General features: G+C 43.0%; 1 protein-coding gene across 1 annotated transcript in view; it reads right to left on the bottom strand.

Annotated features, from left to right (window-relative positions):
* Positions 1-21,708, bottom strand: part of ATRN (attractin) — a 154,383-nt gene that overhangs the window by 55,029 nt on the left and 77,646 nt on the right. Inside the window, exons 13-21 of the mRNA XM_077767044.1 lie at positions 19,787-19,908; positions 18,855-18,993; positions 17,082-17,272; positions 13,517-13,736; positions 12,107-12,292; positions 11,414-11,647; positions 5,326-5,463; positions 2,758-2,851; positions 594-646 (exon numbers count right to left, since the gene is read on the bottom strand). Of these exons, the coding sequence (XP_077623170.1) occupies positions 594-646; positions 2,758-2,851; positions 5,326-5,463; positions 11,414-11,647; positions 12,107-12,292; positions 13,517-13,736; positions 17,082-17,272; positions 18,855-18,993; positions 19,787-19,908 (1,377 nt within the window). The remainder of the gene's footprint in view (positions 1-593; positions 647-2,757; positions 2,852-5,325; positions 5,464-11,413; positions 11,648-12,106; positions 12,293-13,516; positions 13,737-17,081; positions 17,273-18,854; positions 18,994-19,786; positions 19,909-21,708) is intronic.

A 21,708-nucleotide genomic window follows, 5' to 3' on the forward strand; every position in this document is an offset into this window, starting at 1 on the left:
ACACAAAATTATAAAGTTTTTCTCTGGTTTCTAAAAGAGATATATGTATATTTACATTTGTTATATACGTGCACATACATTGTAATGTATGCACATATATGTGCGCACACATATACAATGTATGTATGTGTATGTATTGTACATAATTGTGTGTGTGTGTATGTGTGTGTGCCATTTATAAGTTTCAGGTAGACATGAATTTTGAGTGGATGCTATTCAACCCAGGAAAGCAGGTACAAAATTATAGTGGATATGGCAAAACATAACCTCTGTTTCTCTGGTTCTGAAACTTTGCTTACTATGTGGATTTTCCTATAGGAAGAAAATGCACTTACCCATAAGGACTTGGTCCCCTTGCCAGATTTACCTTTCACTGTAAGTTAATCATTAAATATTTTATTTACTAGTTCCTGAAGAGGTGATTAACACGAATGTAGTAAGTGTGAAAGAATGGAAACACATCAAATCAGGACACACCTCCATGAATGGCTGCTATATTCTTATAGAACTTATCATTCTCAAACCATGTTAAAGTATGAAGTTTTACTGAGCTATTTTGCCTCTAGATAAATATGAATTGCGAAAACACTTACAATAGCATGTTCCTTTGAGAGGGTTTCCCTGGTATCGATTTTCTACCTCACATCTAGGAGGATAAAAATGAAGATTATTTTCTATTGCTATGCAAAACAGAGTCTACATTCATTTTAAGATTAAGCAGGTCCTTTTAATACAAAACTAAACTGAAAACAAGTCTGAGTCTGTAAAATTACATTCTTCTCTGTTCCTCAGATTAGGGAGCTTGATAAGAGTCTTCGCTCAGGTTCAGTACTGACCGCCCAGCAGTTCATACCACTGCCAACTGATACACATTTGCCGAAGTGCAGGAGACAGATCCAAATATAATAAACCTGGATCCCAGGTTTTTTGAAAACACATGAAAAACACATTTTTACTTTTGTGTGGACTCAACAGTCCTCTAAAAGTGAAGTTAAAACATTTTTCAAATACTCATTTCTCACTTCCTTCCTGTTCTTCCTCTTCTTTAAATACAAGCAGGCAAAGGCTAAACCCTGAGAATCACATTTATTTGTTTGTTTGTCTGTTACACCTTTGAACATGGTTCATCAGTCTGGAGGAAAAAAAAATCTAATAAAAAAGAATCATTACCCCCTCACCAATATCATTTATGAGCATCAGCAAAACCCAGTCTCCCACTTCACAAGGCCATTCATGCTGGCAGGCCCAGTAGCTAAGAGCTATAAGAAAGGGAGGAAGGCTTGGGTCAAGCGCTCTTCCCAGATATATAATATGAGATATTGTGTCCTTTGATCCAAGGTGATACTTAGGCACTTGCTTGTCTAAAATCTCTTGAAGAGAAAGTTGTATTTTACTGGACCTGTACCTCATTTCATTCTCTCTTGCTGCCTGAGAGAAGGAGTGATTTATTTTGTTCTATTATATTTTTCTATTTAAAGGAGCCTAGGGGTCCCTGGGTGGCTCAGTGGGTTAAGCGTCTGACTTCGGCTCAAGTCATGATCTCATGGTTCTGGGTTTGAGCCCCGTGTTGGGCTCCGTGCTGACAGCTAGCTCAGAGCCTGGAGCCTGTTTCAGATTCTGTGTCTCCCCCTCTCTCTGACCCTCCCCTGCTTGCGCTCTCTCTCTGAGATAAATAAAAACATTAAAAAAAAATTTTTTTAAAGGAGCCTAGATCCCAAAGCTAAACTTAATCTTTGATTAGACATTTCTTCACATACTGGCATTAAAGCATCATGAAACCGGTAAATATGCACAGCAGTGTAAACTATAAAATGCAGACAGAGCAATTCCTTCCTTGAACATCACTATCAAGGTCTGGGTCACTGGGGACATTATTACTACTGTTCTTTGGGGGAAAAAGTTTACCAATGATGCATCTGCTTGTATCAGCTCAATGCTGTGATATTACACATTTCTCTCATTCAAGCCTCTTCTTGAGAGAACGAGCAAACCTGGAACACGTGTTTTATGAGGTTTTCTGGTAAGGCAGACAGGTATATACTTCTTGGGGAACAATCTCTTGTTTCAACTCACCAGAACACTAAAAACAGTTATTGCTAGTCCTGCTACTGATGAATAGGGAAACTGAGGCCCAGCTTGGTTAAATGATTTGTCTCAAGAGAACCCTGCTCAGTGGAGGCACAGCCAGGGCTAAAGCTCCATGTCTGGCTGACTCTGTTTGCATCCTCATGGATGGGAACCCTAGACTCTTCCTTGGACGATGTCTGACACACCTCACCAAGGAAAATGCTAGAATAAAGAGGGATGGGTTAAAGCTCACAGGATCATCTCTACTATCAGACCATCAAAATGCTAAATAAAACACTGTCCTAGAATACCAGTTCTTCCAACTCTTTCTTGGGAAAGGGTGTAATCCCTGGATGTGACAAAAACTGAGTAGCGACTGAGGTGAAAAGATGAATCCAAGTCGGAAACCCAAGAAATGTTGGTGTCACTCAAACATAAAAAGGTGAACTAAAGAGCCATTAGGAACTGCTGCTGAGCCCAAGCCCTCCTCAGTATGGAGGCTGATCAAATTAGACCTGTCTGAAGTAGAAAGGGCGAACTTCCAAACCCGTCAACCCAGGGATGCCCCAGAGCCCATGACAACAAGGCACAGGCCCAGCCGGCCTGGCTGTCAGTCACTGACTTCAGGTGTGGCCTGTGGCAGGGGCCGGGGGGGGGGGGGGGNGGGGGGGGGGGGGGGGTGGTACTCACAGCTGGCACTCGTCCCCCTTGACGCCCTTGGTGGTACAAAAGCACTTGCCCGTGTTGGTATTGCAGAGTGATGCGTGCCCATTGCACTTGCACGCTGCAGGGAGGAAAAGGAACCGAGGTCACAACTGGCTTAAGAGATTACTACTATCACAGACTTTTTCTAAAACACATAATTTTATCTGGATTAGATTTGATAGGAAATACAGATGAAAATGAAAGCATTTAATGGATAAGATTCAAGTTTTTCAGCTAATGATTTACCTCAAATAATGTAAAGGCAACAGTAAAAGACCCAAAGACCAAGGACAGGAGGAAAGGGAGTGCTGGTTCCCACTGCCATCTGAAGCAACCATTTTGATCTATTTTGATATTTTTGATAGATGAGTTTCACCATTATGACGAACTCATTCAGTATTTGTGAAGCATCTCCAGTGTGGCGCTGGGTGTGGGGACACAGACACAGTCCCGGCCCCTGCTGAGATGCTCTGAGCAAGGACCACCCCTCATGGAAGGCTTGGTCTGGCCGCTCAGCCTCAGCTGAGGTGCCTGCCCCACAAAGGCCATGTTTCAAATCCTAACTGGGCTCAGATCTGGGGTGAAACTGCAACAGCAGGTCAGAGGTCCCATGAGGCTCGCTACCCTGGCTTCCTCTTTAGCCTCTGCGAAGACAACTCCTGTCACTTCCTCCTCTAGCCATCAACAAATCACCTTCTTCATCCAACACATAAGTGTGAGCCAGCACACATTTCATATGCCAGGTGAAACGAGTCTTTTGCTCAATACCTTTTCACTTTACACCTTGTTTTTCTGTAAATAAATTGAAGGCACTAGGGCTGAAGACAGGTGTACTTTTAAAATAAATCCTATGAAGAAAAACATCGCCCAAAGAAACTCGTGAAACCGAATAGTGCAGCGGTTAAGAGCATGGATGCTAGAGTCAGAAGCACGAGTGTTCCGCTCCTGGCTCTGCTGGGTACGGAGAGGAGTGTGGTGTGTTAGCAAGAAGCTCAGACCTGATGTCAGGTTGTCTGGGCACCAGTTCATTCTCCCGCACTTAGCTCCTCTGTAACTTTGGGCATGCTATTTACCTTCTCTAGGCCTCACTTTCCTCATCCATAAAATGGGGATGAGAACAGTATCTACTTCACAGGCTAGCTGCAAGTATGATGGGAGATAATATGTGAATGAGACATAGTAAGCACTCAATACATCACGGCCACTGTGCTTCGCTAAGGACTACAGAATTCTAAGAAGAAAACATTAAAAGCTTGGTGCCACGCACAGTATTTTAAAATCATGCTATTATAGATTGAGGCTCTGAAAAAGAAAGCTAGCACTAAATTCTGGACAAGTGAACTCAAGCCCCACAAATACCTCAGAAGACGTCATTATTCTAAATGGCAGCTGCAGATATGGGGATGATGTCACCTGGAGGCACAAGCAGGCCCAGCAGTCAGTCCCATGTCCTGGACGTAGTTCCCCGCATGGCCATCAGCTGCAGTGAGCTTTTAGGCAGAATGCGTGGTCTTGGGGATGATACAGGTGCCCGAGGGGGCCTCGGGCACAGCGTCTTGTGTACATTCCCCACCCAGTAATGCCAGGTACTCTGACTGCTACTGAATGGATGAAGTTCAGTCATAATGAGAAGGAAAAATATTTTTACTAAATATCTTTTAATCTGAGCAAGAATTTTTACTTAAGAGTGGTGGGAAAGGGCAGTAGGAGAGTACTAATAACTGCCCACATCTGCTGACCGCTTTCATCTCAACCCCTACCCTATTCTCCCCATTTTACAGATGAGGAGACTGAACCCCAGAGAGGTGAAGAGATATACTGCTAAAATGCCAGCTCTCTCCTGGTTGCTCTGGGATCAGATTCTTGAGGACCGTGCTAGGGAGTTTAGAAGTGGGATTTGGGAAGTAAGCAAAGATTTTCCTTATTTACTTTCTGCTCAGAATCTGAGGGGTCTTCCCAATGGAAACAAGAATAAGCCAAAAAGCAGTTCATCAGTCCTACCGGTCATTTAAAGAACATATTAATTTATGTTCTAACACCGTGCTCTCACGTGTCTGCATTCCTAGCTCAGGGGCCTGCATTCCCTAGCCTCTTTATCTGAGGTCTGGGACAGACCTTCTTGCCTCTGCTGAGCCTCCTCAGCGGGGAGAAGGGGGAAGCCCTGAAGACACTGTCCCTGAGTTTAATAAGGTCCCTGGTACTTTCCCACTCCCCTCCCCTCCCCAGGTCCCTTACAGGCTTCTGCTGGAGCCTGAAGCCTGCTGTTCAGGGCTCTCCCCACCTCTGTGCTGACCCACCTGACCCTCAACNGTTTAAGCCGTGAGTGATTAAAGGCTTAACTCTTCCATTTTTGGCTTGTTGCTTTAACTGGCTACTCAGATACTTGGCAGCCCTGCTCACTCGCTCCCCTACTCAGCTGAGCTCCTGACAAGTATGACAAAGAAATGCAGTATCCAAAACCAAGTGGCTTTTTTCCTCCTAGATACTCAAGTCAAACAGAAGCACGGTGTTCTGCCTGGTTTGCAGCCAGTAACCTCGAGGGCTGTGACTCACGCTGACATCTTCCGCCATTGGTAGGGTCCCCATAGAAGCCAGATATGCAGGTCTCGCAGTGCTTGCCCGTGGTCAGGTTCTCACACTTCTCACAGATGCTCTGATTAATGCATTTGCTGTGCCCATTGCACTGGCAAGCTGAAAGAAAAAAGAATCTGAAGGGGCCTGTCCCTTGGTAGAATAGGGTGGAGTAAGTTCCACGAGATTACTTGCAACTGTCTGTTTATTACCTTATTACCTCTAAATACAAAATCATTAAAACTGGCCCACTCAAAACTAGTTGGAGAAATAAGATCAAAACATCCATACCAGGCTGGTCCAGGAAAATCAGAAACATACCATAGCAAGGTAAAAGTCTACAGCCATTAAAAAAATAATTTGCTGTTGTTCATAAAATAATATATAATCACAAGAGTAAATTTGAAGAATATAAGGGAGGGAGGAAAATGATATTCAACCGCACCACCCAGAAATCACTGTGCACATTTGGAATTTTAGCTCCAGTATTTTCTGTATACAGTTTAACACAGTTTGTGCTCATATTAATACTCAATTTTAATTTTTAAAAAATCTACAGCATGGTTACTTTACCATGTTATTTCATCTATCATAAATAAAACTAAAACTTTTTTTTTAATTTTTTTTTTAATGTTTTATTTATTTCTAGGAGAGAGAGAGAGAGACAGCGTGAGCAGGGGAGGGTCAGAGAGAGAGGGAGACACAGAATCCAAAGCAAGCTATAGGCTCTCAGCTGTCAGCACAGAGTCTAATGCGGGGCTTCAACTCACAAACCGTGAGATCATGACCTGAGCCAGAGTTGGACACTTAACCAACTGAGCCACCCAGGCGCCCCAAAACTAAAACATTTTTAATGTTTATTTATTTATTTGTGAGAGAGAGCATGCAAGCAGGGGAGGGGCAGAGAGAGAGGGAGACACAGAATCCAAAGCAAGCTATAGGCTCTCAGCTGTCAGCACAGAGTCTAATGCGGGGCTTCAACTCACAAACCGTGAGATCATGACCTGAGCCAGAGTTGGACACTTAACCAACTGAGCCACCCAGGCGCCCCATCATAAACAAAACTTTAAATGGCAGGATGATTTCTATGAATCGTAAGTTATTTAACCATTCCTTTGCATCCTGATATTTAGTTTGCACTCCTTTTTCTCTTTTAAAAAAAATAAACACTTTATGTACCCAAACATTTACACAAGTGGAATTAGTAAGATTCTTGATGCATACAGGGCTTTACAACTAGAAAGGTACATAAAACCTGGGCCTCTCAGGATGCTGTTCCCTGCAGACTCCAGCAGGGTCATCCACAAAGTGCATAACCCATACCACTACAGACAGAAGATCTCATTGTGCAAATCTGTCTTTTCCCCTCCGGCTTTACTGGGATACTACTCACATATAATGCTGTGTAAGGAGTGTAATGCATTGATTTGATACACTTATATATCACTAAATTATCACTACCATAATGTTAGCTAACATTTGCCTCATGTCACATAGTTACTATTGCCTTTTTTGTGGTGAGAACATTTAAGGTTTACTTTTTAGCAACTTTTGCAGATCTTTCTTGGTTGATCAACGTGATACAAGTTTTCACCATGTTGGCAACCTTCCAGAGCCTCACATCTGTTCTGTTTACCCATCTCTTTTCTAATCCCTGCAGCTATTTGACTTGTTCTATACAGACTGCAACTGAAAAACTTAAAATGACTCTATCAGTTGGGAATGCATAAAAAATACTTGGTGTGGGATATACATGTTCCTGTGAAGATGAACAATCTGTATAGATGTCAAAAGGGCAAATAATACACACACAAAATATAATACCTAAATTCATTTACCAATAAAATCTGTAGTCTAGTTCAAGATAAAAATATTGAACACATGCTTCTTATTCTCTCTCTCTCTCTGACTTTCTCTCTCTTCCCCTTCAAAAACCCTCTGAAACTATAGTAAAAAAAAAAGTAAAAACAAGGATAAATCAATAGGAGTATGGGATAAGAAGAAAAGGTGCTATCAGAAGTGTACTGAGAGATACTTCTGAAAAACTGAACAATTTCTAGAAATTATAAAACAGATAGTGTCTGATATCTAAAAAAAAGGGGGGGGAGTTGAGACATTCTGTCTCCTAATGTAGAAGGAGGGGACGGCCAAAGTGACTAGATGCACTTTACCAACTGACACTTGAAAACTCCAGCTGAGGCTGGGAGACAGAGCAAGCTTCGGGAAGAGTGGCAGATATCAGGAAGTACCTCATGACCAGCTCTGTGTCTGTTCAACCTCACACAACATACAAAAATAAACCCCAAATGGAATGTGGACCTAAAAAGAAGGGAAAAAAATCTTAAAAAGAAAACATAAGGGGCACCTTGGTGACTCTGTCAGTTAAGCGTCAGGCTTTGGCTCGGGTCATGATCTCTCAGTTTGTGAGTCTGAGCCCCGTGTCTTGCTCTGTGCTGACAGCTCAGAGCCTGAAGCCCGCTTTGGATTCTGTGTCTCCCTCTCTCTCTACCCCTCCCTTCTTGTGCTCTCTCTCTCTCTCAAAAATAAGTAACCTCTAAAAAAATTATAAAAAAAAATAAAAAGAAAACATAGGAGGAGCACCTGGGTGGCTCAGTCAGTTGAGTGTTTTAACTCTTGATTTTGGCTCAAGTCATGATCTCCCAGTTCGTGGGACTGAGTCCCACATCAGGCTCTGTACTGACAATGCAGAGCCTGTTTGGGATTCTCTCTCTCACTCTCTCTCTGCCCCTCTCCCCTAGTGCATCACTCACTTTCTCTCTCTCTCTCTCTCTCAAACATTAAAAAAAAAAAGAAAAGAAAACAGGAGTAAATCTCTGTGATCTTGGGTTAGTCAGGCATTGATTTCTTAGATACAATACCAAAAGCACATGGGATAAAAGGAAACACTGATACACTGGACTTACAAAATTTAAAACTTGTACATTTCAAAAGATACCACCAAAAGAATAAAAAGAAACCCACAGAATGGGAGAAAATATTTGCAAATCATACAGTCAATAAGGGACTAAGGGACTTGTATCTAGAATTCATAAAGAATGTCAATAAGAAAAAGACAAATAATGCAATTTAAAAACTGGCACAGAATTTAAATAGACATTTCTCCAAAGATGACACAAATGGCCTGTAAGATGCTTAACTTCATCAGTCATGAGAGAAATGCAAATCAAAACCAGTGCAGTACTGTTTCTCACATACTAGAACATCTGCAATCAAAACTGGGACACAAGCACTGATGAGTATGGGGAGAAATCTCAACCTTCTCGGACTTCCAGTGAGAATGGAAAATGGTGCCGCTACTTTGGAAAACCCTATGCACTTTATTCCTCATGCTTCCTCCCAGCCCTAGTCAATCGTAAAACTATTTTTTGTCTCTGCATAGTTGCTCTTTTTTGGACATCTCATATAAATGGTATCATAATAATATACAGTCTTTGCATCTGACTGGCTTTACATAGCATGCTTTTTAGGCTCATCCATGTCAGAGAATACAGTACTTTGCTCCTTTGTGTTGCCTAATACTATTCCATCATATGGATGTATCACATTTTGTTTATCCATTCGCCAGCTGACAGACACTGGGTTGTTTCCACTTTTGTCTATTATGAATAATGCTGCTATGAGCATTCACTGCAAGTTTTTGGGTGGACATATGTTTTTAATTCTCTTGGGTATATACTGGGCCATATGACAACTCTATGTTTAACTTTTTGAGGAACTGCCAAATGGTTTTCCAAAGTGGTCACACCATTTCATATTCCTTCCAGCAATGTGTGAGGGTTCCAATTTCTTGAATGTTGTTGAGCATCTTTTCATGTGCTTATTGGCCATTTGTGTATCTTCTTTGGAGAAATGTCTATTTCATAATTGGGTTTTACCCATTTCATAATTGGGTTTTTTTTTTTAACTGTTGAGTTTTAAGAGTTCTGTATGCATTCTGGACTTTAGACTCTTACCAGATACTATATATGATTTGCAAATATTTTCTCCCACTCTGTGGGTTGTCATTTCACCTCATATATTCTTGATATTAACAAAAATGCATGGATTTAAATATTTCATGAATTAAACTAGTAGATTAGAAACAGATTATAGATCCTTTGACCTCTCAGGAAAAAAGGAACCCAGAAAATTTAACTCAGTTTGGTAGACAAAAAAAACTGGCTGCTTATTTTACATTTCCCTGCTCTGTTTACTTGTCTGAGAATGACTTCTTTACATCCTCTGCCCACCTTTTCTGTTGAGCTTCCAGAGTTTTTTCTGAAGGACAGAGATTGACATCTTCTGGATGATAATCTTATTTACACTGCACATATTCCCCCCAGCCTGTCTCTTGCCTTTTACGGTTACCTCCAGTGTCTTTCCCTTACAGAAGTCCTCGCTGCCCTGTTGTCAGAGGCACTGTGTGTGAGACTCTTGGAGAAGTTCTTACCCACTAGCCTCCTGGGGTTTCTGCACCTGCCTAACCTCTCCCAGCTGTTCTGGAGGCCCATCAGCACACTCCTGAGTATTTACTGAAAGTCTGAATCAAAGGCCAATTTCTCAAGGTTGATTTCTCAGGACAAGCCTTCCCAACTCATGGTCTATTCCTTCTTGTACCAATCACTGGAAGGAAGGGGGAGGAAGGGAACAGAGGGAGAGAAGGAGGGAGGCAAAGAGGGAGAGCAGGCAGGCAAGCCTCATTTTTCCTCTTGCCAAAAGGGATAGGGACCTTCCCCCCTCCTCCCTTTTCTAGAGCACTCAAGAAAACCTGTTTTTACAAATCCTTTCTCTTTTCCTTTGATATGTATATGTATGTAAATCTTTTCAAAAACATAAATAAACCTCGTCAGCACAACAGCTGGAGGAATGTTTTTCTTAAGGGCCTGGGAGCCATCACTTTGAAATGTAAACATCAAGGAAGACAGCCCCCTATCTCCTGTCACTTTGGGAATTTAGTCTGGGTGCATTAGTGCCCAACGTAACCACCTATGTAAATAATGGATTGTATAAGCCTATTTAAAAAGGTGTGATTTCTTGTGGTTTCTGCAATCCCATTAGTGGACTGCCTCTGAGGTGTACCATAGTCTGATTTAATGCTTATTCAAAATAAAACTATTTTCTTTTTTTTCTACATTTGTGAAGAGGAATTTCTGGGTTGGCAGGAAATTTATTTTTCATTTTTCCTCTAACAATTGCCACAATGTATTTTTCAGTAAAAAGCAAACTAGAACAATAGATATATTAATCCTATATAGCACAGTAATTTCTATTTTTTAAGCTTATTTATTTAGAGAGATAGTGAGAGTGGGGGAGGAACAGAGAGAGAGAGAGAAAGAGAGAATTCAAGCAGGCTCTAGCTGGCAGTGCAGAGCCCAGTGAGGGGCTTGAACTCACAAAACTATGACATCATGACCTGAGCTAAAACCAGAGTCGCAAGCTCAACTGACTGAGCCACTCACGCACCTCAGTATTTTCCACTTTTAAAATAGAAACTGGTATATCTGAAGGTATCTATATTAAACCATTAAAAGTTTTTACCTCTATGAAGAACTGGATGTGAGAAGAGGAATTCAGTTTTTATCTACATCTGCAATATTTGTTTATAATGAACATACTTTATTACTTCTGTAGTGAAAGCAAAACACTTCACTTGAACTTCTGTGTTTTCATTAATCGACATTGAAAATACTTTTCAGGGGCACCTGGGTGGCTTGGTCAGTGTGTCTGACTCTGGATTTCAGCTCTGGTCATGATCTCACAGTCGTGGGATTGAGCCCCTCAGGCTCTGCACTAGCAGTGTGGAGCCTGCTTGGGATTCTCTCTTCCTTTCTCTCTGACTCTCCCCAGCCTACGCTCACTCGCTCACTCTCTCAAAATAAATAAACTTTAAAAACAAAAACAAAAACAAAATTAGTTTAAAAAATATTTTTTTCATGCAAAATGATTTCTCCTAAAATGATGTTATATTTTTTTACTAAAGGAAATTAATATAAATAATGTAGCTTTCAAAGCTTTATTCTTTGTAAATAGGCAGCGAAATGCTTGCTTTTGGAAACTCGAGACAAATTACCTGGACAATGAATGAAAGACCAGTTGTATCTGCTGTCCTCCAGGCACATGCTGGAATTGAGAAGGGGCTGCGGGTAGGAATTTCCCGCAGGGGCCTGAGAAGGCATCTTCACTGGTCCTTTAGAGGAGCCCTCTATGCATTTCCCTTTGCCGGTATTGCTGGGATCGGTACACCAGCCGCAGCCTGGCTGCTCCAAGCAATGGCTGCAGGTACAGTAGCCTGAACAATTCTCAGCTGTGAAAGAACACAAGTTACAATTCACTAGCACCTGTTGCTTTGAATTAACTGTATTTAAATTACCCTTTTTAAAAAAAATTACCTTTCTTAAAAGCCACCTATTCAACGTCTGTCAGTCAAAATTCCTATTCTAAGGTGATTGTTTAAATGACACAATAAACTTAAAGAACCCAGTCTCTTGCCCCACAGGGATTCCTCCCCTCCTCTCTCAACCCCGGGATGCTGGGGGAGAAAGGGACCTCAGTGGTCATCTGCTGGAGACCCCTTGTTCCGTCAGTCAGGAGAGTGAGACACGGGGACGCTGCAGGGTCGAGCACCAGGACACCGAGGCCGGTCTGGACTCTGCGGCCTGACCTGCAGGGCGTGATTCTGCACGGACACCCCCTGGCCTCCGCCCTACCGTGTTCAGGGGCCGACAGCACAGCCGACGGCAGGAAGGGCACCCTTTTCACTTACGGGGGCAGCTGCTCATGGTGTACCACTCCATACACTGGCCAAAAGGGAAGGAGGCCACGTAGGCGTTGGAGTCCACGCACTGCTTCATGTTGCTGCACCACATGCACTCCGAGCTGCCACTGGTGCACTCCCCACACGCCGCCCGCAAGGCACACGGCGTCCGGCACTGCTTGGCACTGTGGTTCGCTGGGAAGCAAACCCAAGAGAGACACTTAGAGCTCCCACCACATTGGCTGAGATTAAAAAGGCTTTTCAGAGTGGGTTGTGGCCCACTAGTGTGTCATGACATCAGTGCAGTGGGCACATTACACGTAGGGGAAAAGAGAAAACACAGACTCACCATGTACTGGTTAGTCAAGTACATTCATACACTTGGGGGAGAAAACTCTTTTCAAAGAGCCTTAAGGACAGACATGAGGGAACAAGCTAATCTTTCCATAAGAGCCGTGGTTCTAAAGCTCCTTACGATATATGGGACCCAGGATGAACTTCAGGGGTTTTACAACCCACCTCACCATGAAAACTTGTAACTTTGTGTATCTGGGGGTAAGAAGGAGCACAGCATTCATTAAATGCACCAAAGCATTCAGGATCCCAAATGGCTCCCCTACAGGAAGTTTAGAAACCATATTTTAAGGGGATTCTTATAGCGCTAGGCATTCTCTTCTACACCTCTATACTCTTCAGACAACTTACAGGACCTTCCTAAAATAAGACACTATGTCAATGGAGTCCAGCCTCCTCCCCAGAGTGCCCACAAAACTCCACCTGCTGCGTGCGTCCCTCTGCAGGAAGAAGACACTTCCTCGGCCTGTCTGTGTGCTGCAGAGGCTGCCCTGGGGCCTGCCTGTGGGGAGCCTGAAGATAGCCCAGAGGAGAGATCCGCAGCGGAGAAGCTACTCAGGGTGTGCTCCTCGGTACTCTCCCACAGCTCAGTGTGGTTCAGGTTTGCTTCTGCTGTCATGTAACCGCCTTCCTCATTTTTCTTTCTGTCTACTGATACTTTCTGTCTACTGTCCCTGCAGTGACCTGCTTGCTTTTCTGATCTTTTCTTTGCATTTTTTGTTCTTTCTTTCACAGTATTTCTCTGCCAACACCAAGACATTTGCCTTTCAGAGCAATTCTCAATACTTTTTGTGGTCAGCACACCAATCTACCTCACTGTAAATTAGGATATTAGATTCTTTTGAACAGAATTATTTTTGTTTACGATTATGGCATATACTATGCAGAGCCAAAGACTATTTCCTTCTGCTTTTAAATTCTGGGCTGTCCTCTGCTTCAAATGCTTGAAACCAATACTCCATCTGTTTCTCATGACTATCTCACACATCTCAATATTTAACTATGTTTCCTACAATTTCTCTTTCAGTGAGCTTCCAATGACACATCATTCATCCACATACTTACCAGGCCTTTCACAGACACTACCATTGAGTGGGTTGATGCAGGTTGCAGCCTTCAAGCCCCGAGTACTGGGTTCTGACAAGATTCCACAGAACCCAGCATCACTGGGCTCAGATGGCATCCACTGTAGCAAACTATTTGTGAATGGGGACATATCTTCCCAGCACCAGTAGGACACATTGATCTTCCGAAGGCCAACCCATGGGGTTAAGGTGAGCTTGGACTGCAGGCAAAAGAGACACAGCTACATATAAGCAATGTCTTGAACAAACCAGGTTTCTGGATAAAAACTGCTAAGTTATGTCTACCTCCAGATAAAAGAAAACCCCCCTGTCCTGACTGAACCATGGCAGATTAGGACAGACTATCAATTTTAATGTTATATATCATTCCTGGGACTTCAATATGGCCATTTTACAAGAGACAGAAATATAAATCAGAGAAGACACAAACATTTTCACAGAGATTAACAGCAAAGAGGTAATAAGTCCTAAAAGTACTATATCTAATGGCAAATGACAGCCCTCCCTCAACCTTGGTTTAAATGATTACTTATGTTGGGGCGCCTGGGTGGCTCAGTCGGTTAAGCGTCTGACTTCGGCTCAGGTCACGATCTCATGGCTCGTGGGTTTGAGCCCCGCGTCACGCTCTGTGCTGACAGCTAGCTCAGAGCCTGGAGCCTGCTTCAGATTCTGTGTCTCCCTCTCTCTCTGACCCTCCCCTGCTGTCTCTATCTCTCTCTCAAAAATAAATAAAACATTAAAAATAAATAAATAAATGATTACCTATGCATAAAAGTATCTTGCCAATATTTATGAAATACTGGTTATAAGCTTGTCTTTGGATCATTAACTAAGCTTGTGTTGGGGCTTTGGCCAGTTCAGATGACTGAAGATTTGTACTTTCAAGCTGGGGGGAGTACTGCCTGGCACTGAATTTTCTAGGGAATAAGAGGACAGTGAACCTCTGAGAGTCTCTGCTGTCTTCTGCTTGACTAAAATTTCCTTCTTGTTATGATTTTTTAAAAAATGTTAAATCAAAGTATATGCTTTAGCCCAGAAATGAAAGATACTGGTAGTTACAAACAGAATGTATAATGTACTTCCATTTTTTGAGAGGAAAAAATATACGTGCCTCTTAAAGATGTAAAAGAAATAAATAATCCCAGAAGTTATTTTTAGTTGTAATAAATGATATTTTGATTTTAATGCTAGTATCTTTTAAAAAAATTTTTTTTTAATTTTTTTATTTATTTCTGAGAGCGACAGAGAGAGAGAGAGAGAGAGAGAGAGCACGAGCAGGGGAGGGTGAGAGAGAGAGGGAGACACAGAATCTGAAACAGGCTCCAGGCTCTGAGTTGTCAGCACAGAGCCCGACGCGGGGCTCGAACCCACGAACCATGAGATCATGACCTGAGCTGAAGTCGGACGCTTAGCCGACTGAGCCACCCAGGCGCCCCAATGCTAGTATCTTCTAAATTTCCTTTGAAATATGCATTTTTTTAAAGGAAAGAAAGATAATTAAGATTAATACCTTTAAAAAGTCCTTCAATTTCTTCCCCCTTGGCTTTCATGATAGAATTCACAGCAGTCAGCATTACACACAAGGCCTCTTTGGATTTGATCCCTCGTGAGGCCCGGCCACAGGACCTCCCTTCCTCCAACCTGCAGCCAGCCATGCAAGCGTATCTGCAGCTCACCCCTCAATCTCTGCATCTTGCATGTGGGGGGACAACGCAGAGATGGTGCTTCCCTCTCTACCTTCCCAACTCTCTCTCTCATCTTCAGGGATTACCTCTCTATCAGCCAGCCTCTGCCCTACAGGTGAGGCCAAGCACATGCTCTTATTCTTCTGTGCAAGCCTGGGCTCTAGGTTTAGACTCACAGCTATGGAAGCACATTTCACTACGGTTTTCTTTCATCTGTCAGTCTCACCACAAGACCGTGAATTCCTGTTGCACAAATGTGCTCCCAGCAGACCTGGGAGCTATGCAGAACTTTCTGCAGCCAGAAAACTGAAGAGGGAAATGGCACCAGAAGATGTATCTGTAGCCAGCTGGGAGAGCAGGACCCTTGTAAACAAGCAAGTGTTCTTTCACAGACACTGTTCTGGGGGTCACTGGTCATGTGGAAAGCTGTACACCATCAATTTTCTGAGGGAGTGACTACAGGTGAGACCAGCCAACAGCCAAGGACAGAATACAGGAAGAGGCCCATTTCTGGGGGTGAGGAAAAGAGAAACACATCTCTGATGGGAGATTATGAAATGTGAAAAAGCTTTCAAAATATCAGAAAACATAAAATGTGGCCATAGTGTTCCCTGAGATAACCACATTTATAATGTACTGATGATGTTTGAAGTGTCCATGCCGTACCAAAGCTGCACTAGAAAAAAGACCAACTGGAGAAAAGAAAAATACTCTAGGGCACCTCTCACCAGTCACAGAGCAGGTGGTATACGGAGGCCAATGTGGCCAGGACCCTGACCACACTTTCCATGCTTTTTCCTGAAGGAGGGTGCACCCAACGAAGTGCTGCTCCTTCCTCCTCCCTGTTCAACAAGAACATGTCCCCTGAAGTGCTCTGTACCAAAGCCAACACTATTGAAAAGCTTTGTCTTGGGGCGCCTGGGTGGCTTAGTTGGTTAAGCGTCCAACTTTCGCTTGGGTCATGATCTCGCGGTTCGTGGGTTCGGGCCCCGCGTCGGGCTCTGTGCTGACTGCCAGCTCAGAGCCTGGAGCCTATTTCGGAGTCTGTATCTCCCTCTCTCTCTCTGGCCCTCCCCTGCTCACGCTGTCTCTCTCTCTCTCTCTCCTAGAAATAAATAAAAAATATATAAAAAAAAAAAAGAAAGAAAAGCTTTGTCTTGCAAGTATCTACTTAACTGAGGGTGAGACCATAGTTCTAGGGCCGTGGACAAAAACAAAAAAAGAGAGAGAGAGAGAGAGAGAAAGAAAGAAAAAAGAAAAAAAAAAGAGAGGCAAAATGGGGTTGTAGAATATCAACTACAAGGCCACTTGAGGGCATGGGAGGACAGGAAGAGAACCTGGGGCCTTTCTTTGCTCAGAAACTTTTGATAACAAGGTGCCCTCTCCTTTGGAGCTCGTCAGACTTAGAAAAGACCCAATGGACATACAGTTCTTAGAGCGATGACAACTATTACACACTGTAACAAGACCTGAAAGCTGACAGATTCCAGTGGCTTCTTTCAGCCTAGCTAATCAGTAGTGACATACCCTTTCCCTCTCCCCCAGCAGAACCCAGGGATAAAAGAAATATGAAAGCATCAGCTGATGTCACAAGGATATGTGACACATGGTACTATTCAATACACATGTAATTGTCCATTTATCTTATAATCTAATAGATATGACTTATAAAGTGTTAACAATTTTAAGGTAAGAAAGAAAGCATTGGAGGAAGAGAATCTGACAGTGCCATTCCACAGTCTATTATTATACTCACACACTAGCACTCTGCGTGCCAGGCACACCACAGGGAAGCTGTATTCGTGCTCTTAGTGGAAGGGTGGGGAGCAGAAACGTTAAGTTCTGAGGATGTTAACTCACCATGCTCTGTGATGACTGCATTATTCGCAGCTGCTTAAGGACAAATTCTACCTTCTTCTGGGTTGTAAGAGAAGCCAAAAAGGCATTGTGGTTCCTACAGGACAATTTAGCGTTGTCGTAATTCTCCTTGGCAGTGGTAATTTTCAAACACGAGTTTCCGACCAAATGCCAGCCAATGCCACAGATATTTTCTTTTGTAAAGAGGGGGAAAAAGAAAAAACATTTTTGGAAATCACACAATACTACTACATTACCAGTTCGAATTACCAGAAACCTAGAAGGGTTTTGCAATTTGAATCCCACATTACTTTACTAGTGTGGTGAAGGGCATTCACACATCACTAAGGACCAGTACAGAACAGAAGAATGTTAGACTTCCCCAGGTCCAGTTCCTGGACCTCAAAGGGCACATGGTAAGGTCAACTCTCCATATCTTGGAAGAAAAAATATTAGGTGCCAGTGCTCAATTTCTAAACCCCCTTTTGAAGGATGATTAGAAACAAGACTAAGTCTTAAGTAAAGAGCAGAAAAATGAGCATGCATAAAGGAAGGATGGGGAATAAAACTGGAGTATGGAAAGCAGTTGATGAATGAATAAGACTACAGTCTTCAAAAGCCGCACTGTTTTCGCATCAAGTGGAAGGGGCACAAATCAAGGGCATAATATGTCCCCAAAGTGAGGTGGAAAGATCCTTTTCAGGAAAAAACAAAAACAAAACTCCTAAAGTGATACAGTATAGCTGCAGCACATGAGGCAAGACGGGCATCTGCTTTTGCAGTTGCCCTAAATCCACCCAGTTCAGGTCTGTGCCCTGCCCCACACAGAAACTCTGATGCTTTCTAGAAGACAGGGCATGAGCAAGGCAACTCTGACAGAAGGAAGTACCCTGGAGACACCACCAGCAATGCCTGTTACCAGTCAGTGAGGTAAGTGGAAGGTGCCATGGGAAAGGGATCACTGAAGTGCAGATAAACACTTGCTCTTCCAAGTATGGCATCAGTATCACTGCTCATTAAAATGTAAATTCTAGAGTCCCACCTCCGATGTGTACCAGAATCTGACTTCTGACAAAATCCTCAAGCACAAAAGCTCACATTCATACAAGAGAAATCAAGGACTTCCAAAGGACATTCCAAAGGGGCCTGGCAGACCCTGTTGCCCTGTGCATGCTTCAGCTGCTGCACAGTACCATAGATGCCCCCCTTCTGGAAAATCCTAGTGGAGCAAGTGTATCACAGAATTTCTGTTGTGGCTGGCCAGCCTGAGGCCCTCATCTTCATTCTGAACCTCAAAGGCCATAAATTGAGACACTCAGGACTGGAGATCACCGAGGAGGTGCTGCTGATAAAAGCATCTCTCCTCATTGTCAGAAGGTGCTGACGATCTAATCCCAGTGTTCAGGAAGAACTATTCATGAAGTGCCCCTCACATTGACTGCCAAGATTGCTGCATTCTATTGCCAGGTGACCACAACGGAGGTGAGCAGAGACACTGGAGCAGACTCGATGGTACGGAGACTGTCATTCCATTCCCCAGAGCAGCAGATGATGCTTCACTTTATTTCAAAGCACAGTACAAGGAAATGTTTAAGAACTGTATTTTCATTAAGAAAAAACAAAAACAAAAACACCCCACACAATCATGGTATGGCAGATGAATGGATAAAATGAGTTTGTTCCCTCTGCCGGGCTCAATCTAGGCTGCACAGTACTGGGGGCGTATGTGTGACGTCTCCAGACCCACATGCATCAAGATGCCCCTACAAGGCCTACCAGGCAGGGCGATGCACTCCTGATTCCGGGGCTCCCACTGGCAGTTCTGGTCCAGGGCACAGCTCCTGCAGCTGGTCTTCTTGTTACAGTAGTACATGGGGTTATCCTTGGGGCAATTCTCGTATCTGGAAATGGAGATCTAGAACACAGTGGACAAAACCTTTTCTCTTAATCAAAGGACAGAACTCACGGTGAGGACAAAGAGGATATTAAAATCAATAAAATCTAACTGAGGAAGCAAACTGCAAATAAACGTAAATAAGGTGCAGAAGAAGCGGGCCTGCAATGGAAACAGTGTGCTGAAATCTGTACAAGGACATGCCTTAACCCGGCAAGGAGGCAATGCAATGTGCTCTATTTTAAACACCACTCTTCTACCTGCTCATCTGTGAAATGGGGGTGTTCAACCTACTGCTTTTCAAAAGCCTCCCAAACAATCTAAAGCTTTTATATCTTATGAACTGCTCTACAGAATAAACTGTCAAAAACTATAGAAGCTGAGTCATTCTATCTTTTTTTGCCCTGGAACCTAAGAAAAGGAGATTTGGCAAAGTCTCCTGATTCACCTTCAGTCTCAAGTCCTAAAACTTGCTCCCAAAGCTTGCACAGGTAGAGTGAGCTCACTGCTACAAGCCTCACACTAAACATGCTATGATCATGCCTCTAGGGAGTAGGGAGTACACAGAAGAAGGGTCCTGCTGTCTTCTAAAACACTACATATCAATCCTTGTGGCTAGCAGGACCTTTAAAATTATGATGCACAAAGCAACCCTTCCTTAAAGAAAACCTGAGCAATAATAAAATGCAAATCCACACCAAAGGTTTTAAAAATAAGTCTGAGCCAGAGTTTGTACTATACACACTACGGTCTTACACCTGACCCCCCTTGGGACTCTTTCATCCTTTGAAATCCTTGAGAAACGGCCCCTGACCTGGCCTTCCGTGCAGCTGTGGTTCACAGGGACACAATGGTCATTGCACCAGTGACAGTCGTTGGTGTTGGCTGTGCAGCTGTAACAATCGGTGTGCTGGTCACATCTATCATGGTCAAGAGCTACGAAAAGAAGAAAAAGTCATCAACCGTGACAGCTCCTCCTCAGAAAAGTTGCAGGCCATTACAGCTGGGGCCGAGCACAATCTGAGGCTAAGGCTTTCAAAAAACGCTAACAAGGGTTGGGGAGTAAAATAAGAAGTAAAACTGGCAGGAAAATATATTGCTGTGCTCAGGTTAAAAGAATATTTAGAAACAAGTAAAAAATTTGAAGAAACACCCTTTTATAAGCCCCCCATCCCCAACGAAAGTACACAGAGAGGGAAAAACAAAGATATATTAATTTCATTCAACGATAATGAGATATAATGGAAGTAAGTCGGGCTCTTTGAATACTTTTTTTCTCCAAGAAAAAAAGCAACGAGAAATAGAATGAACACCAATTGCTGTCAAGGACCCAATGTTGCAGGCCAACCCACTCCTCCTAGCTGCAAATGCAAGGCTAATCTGGGCACAGGAAGCAGGCAGCACCAGAGAAGACCAAAGGAGGCACCAGGCTGAGCTATACTCTGTACGCATGTGTGCAAATCTCAGAGTGTTAATTAAGTTTGAGAGCTTCTGGGCTACTACAGACCCGTTGCATCTCCTATGGACCCCAGATAGGCCAAGGTGAGCAACAAAAGACAGCCCATACTACCATGCTGCTTCATCTGTTAATCAACTTGTGAACATGGCACGTGATGGCACCCATGGACAAAACAAGGCAGGGCCCACCCCCACAAAGCATGCTCCTTAGGTTGCTGATGTCCTTCCCTGGTCATCACCCCAAGGACCAGGCCCACATAGAAAGAAGAGTGACCAGGGATATGACATCTGAGATAAGTTCACAGCAAAGGGATTCATACTAAACCCTCTAAGGTAATTAAATATTATTTTTCTATAACCATGTACATTTAATTTGAACTTTTAAAATTTGGTTTAAAAAAACCCCAACTTCACAGATTTTATCCCTTTGAACCCTACTAGATTCTGGCCCTCTCTGTTCTCCTGCACTCACTGGGAAGTTGCCTGGGTGCCCTTTTTGAGGATTTACACTCATCTGAATTTGGAGCATTCCAGGACAGTAAAAGTTGATTCTATCTACCCTAACTCTCATGGTAACATGCTACACCAACTCTAACAGTTAAGAAATTCAGTCAACATACTTTAAATTAATTGAAGTGAACAAATACTCTGCAGAGACATTTTTCGTACTTTTAAAGGTAAGATATTACCTCACTGTATTACACTGCGCTGTAAGCCAGAGCAAAACCATAAGAAGCTAAGTAGAGAAGAAGAAGAAAGCTTGGAAAACATAGGGGCGGTTCTAGAAGCCAGGACACTGGTCATCCTTAGCAATTCTCTCCCCTGCTATCACTGCTGTGCCAACTAGAGTGAAGTTACAAAGAGTATTCGGCAAAGAGAGCAACTCTACCTCTACCCACTAGAACAATCTACTCCAACAAAGCTTTTCAGGGTTGGCCCTCTTAATCTTGTCCTTAACATCAATACTGCATAGTCCAATATGGTAGCCACTAGCCTCATGTAGTTTTTAATTTAAATTAATTAAAGTTTAAAATTCAGTTCTTTGGTCTCATTTCAAGTGTCTCATAGCCACATGTGGCAGGTAGCTCCCATACTGGGACAATGCATATGTAACACACTTGTATCATCACAAAAAGGTCCTACTGGATTGCACTGCCTAAGGCCAACTGCCAGGTTCAGGAGCTGGTATACAAAAATCTATGCAATGCTAAGGAGGTTTTGAATCCATCATTCACAGCTTCTAGGAGCCATATGGCATGTTCCCATCTATCATAAAAA

This window comes from Crocuta crocuta, unplaced genomic scaffold (genome assembly GCF_008692635.1).
Source record: "Crocuta crocuta isolate KB4526 unplaced genomic scaffold, BGI_CrCroc_1.0 scaffold15, whole genome shotgun sequence".
NCBI classification, from domain to species: domain Eukaryota; kingdom Metazoa; phylum Chordata; class Mammalia; order Carnivora; family Hyaenidae; genus Crocuta; species Crocuta crocuta.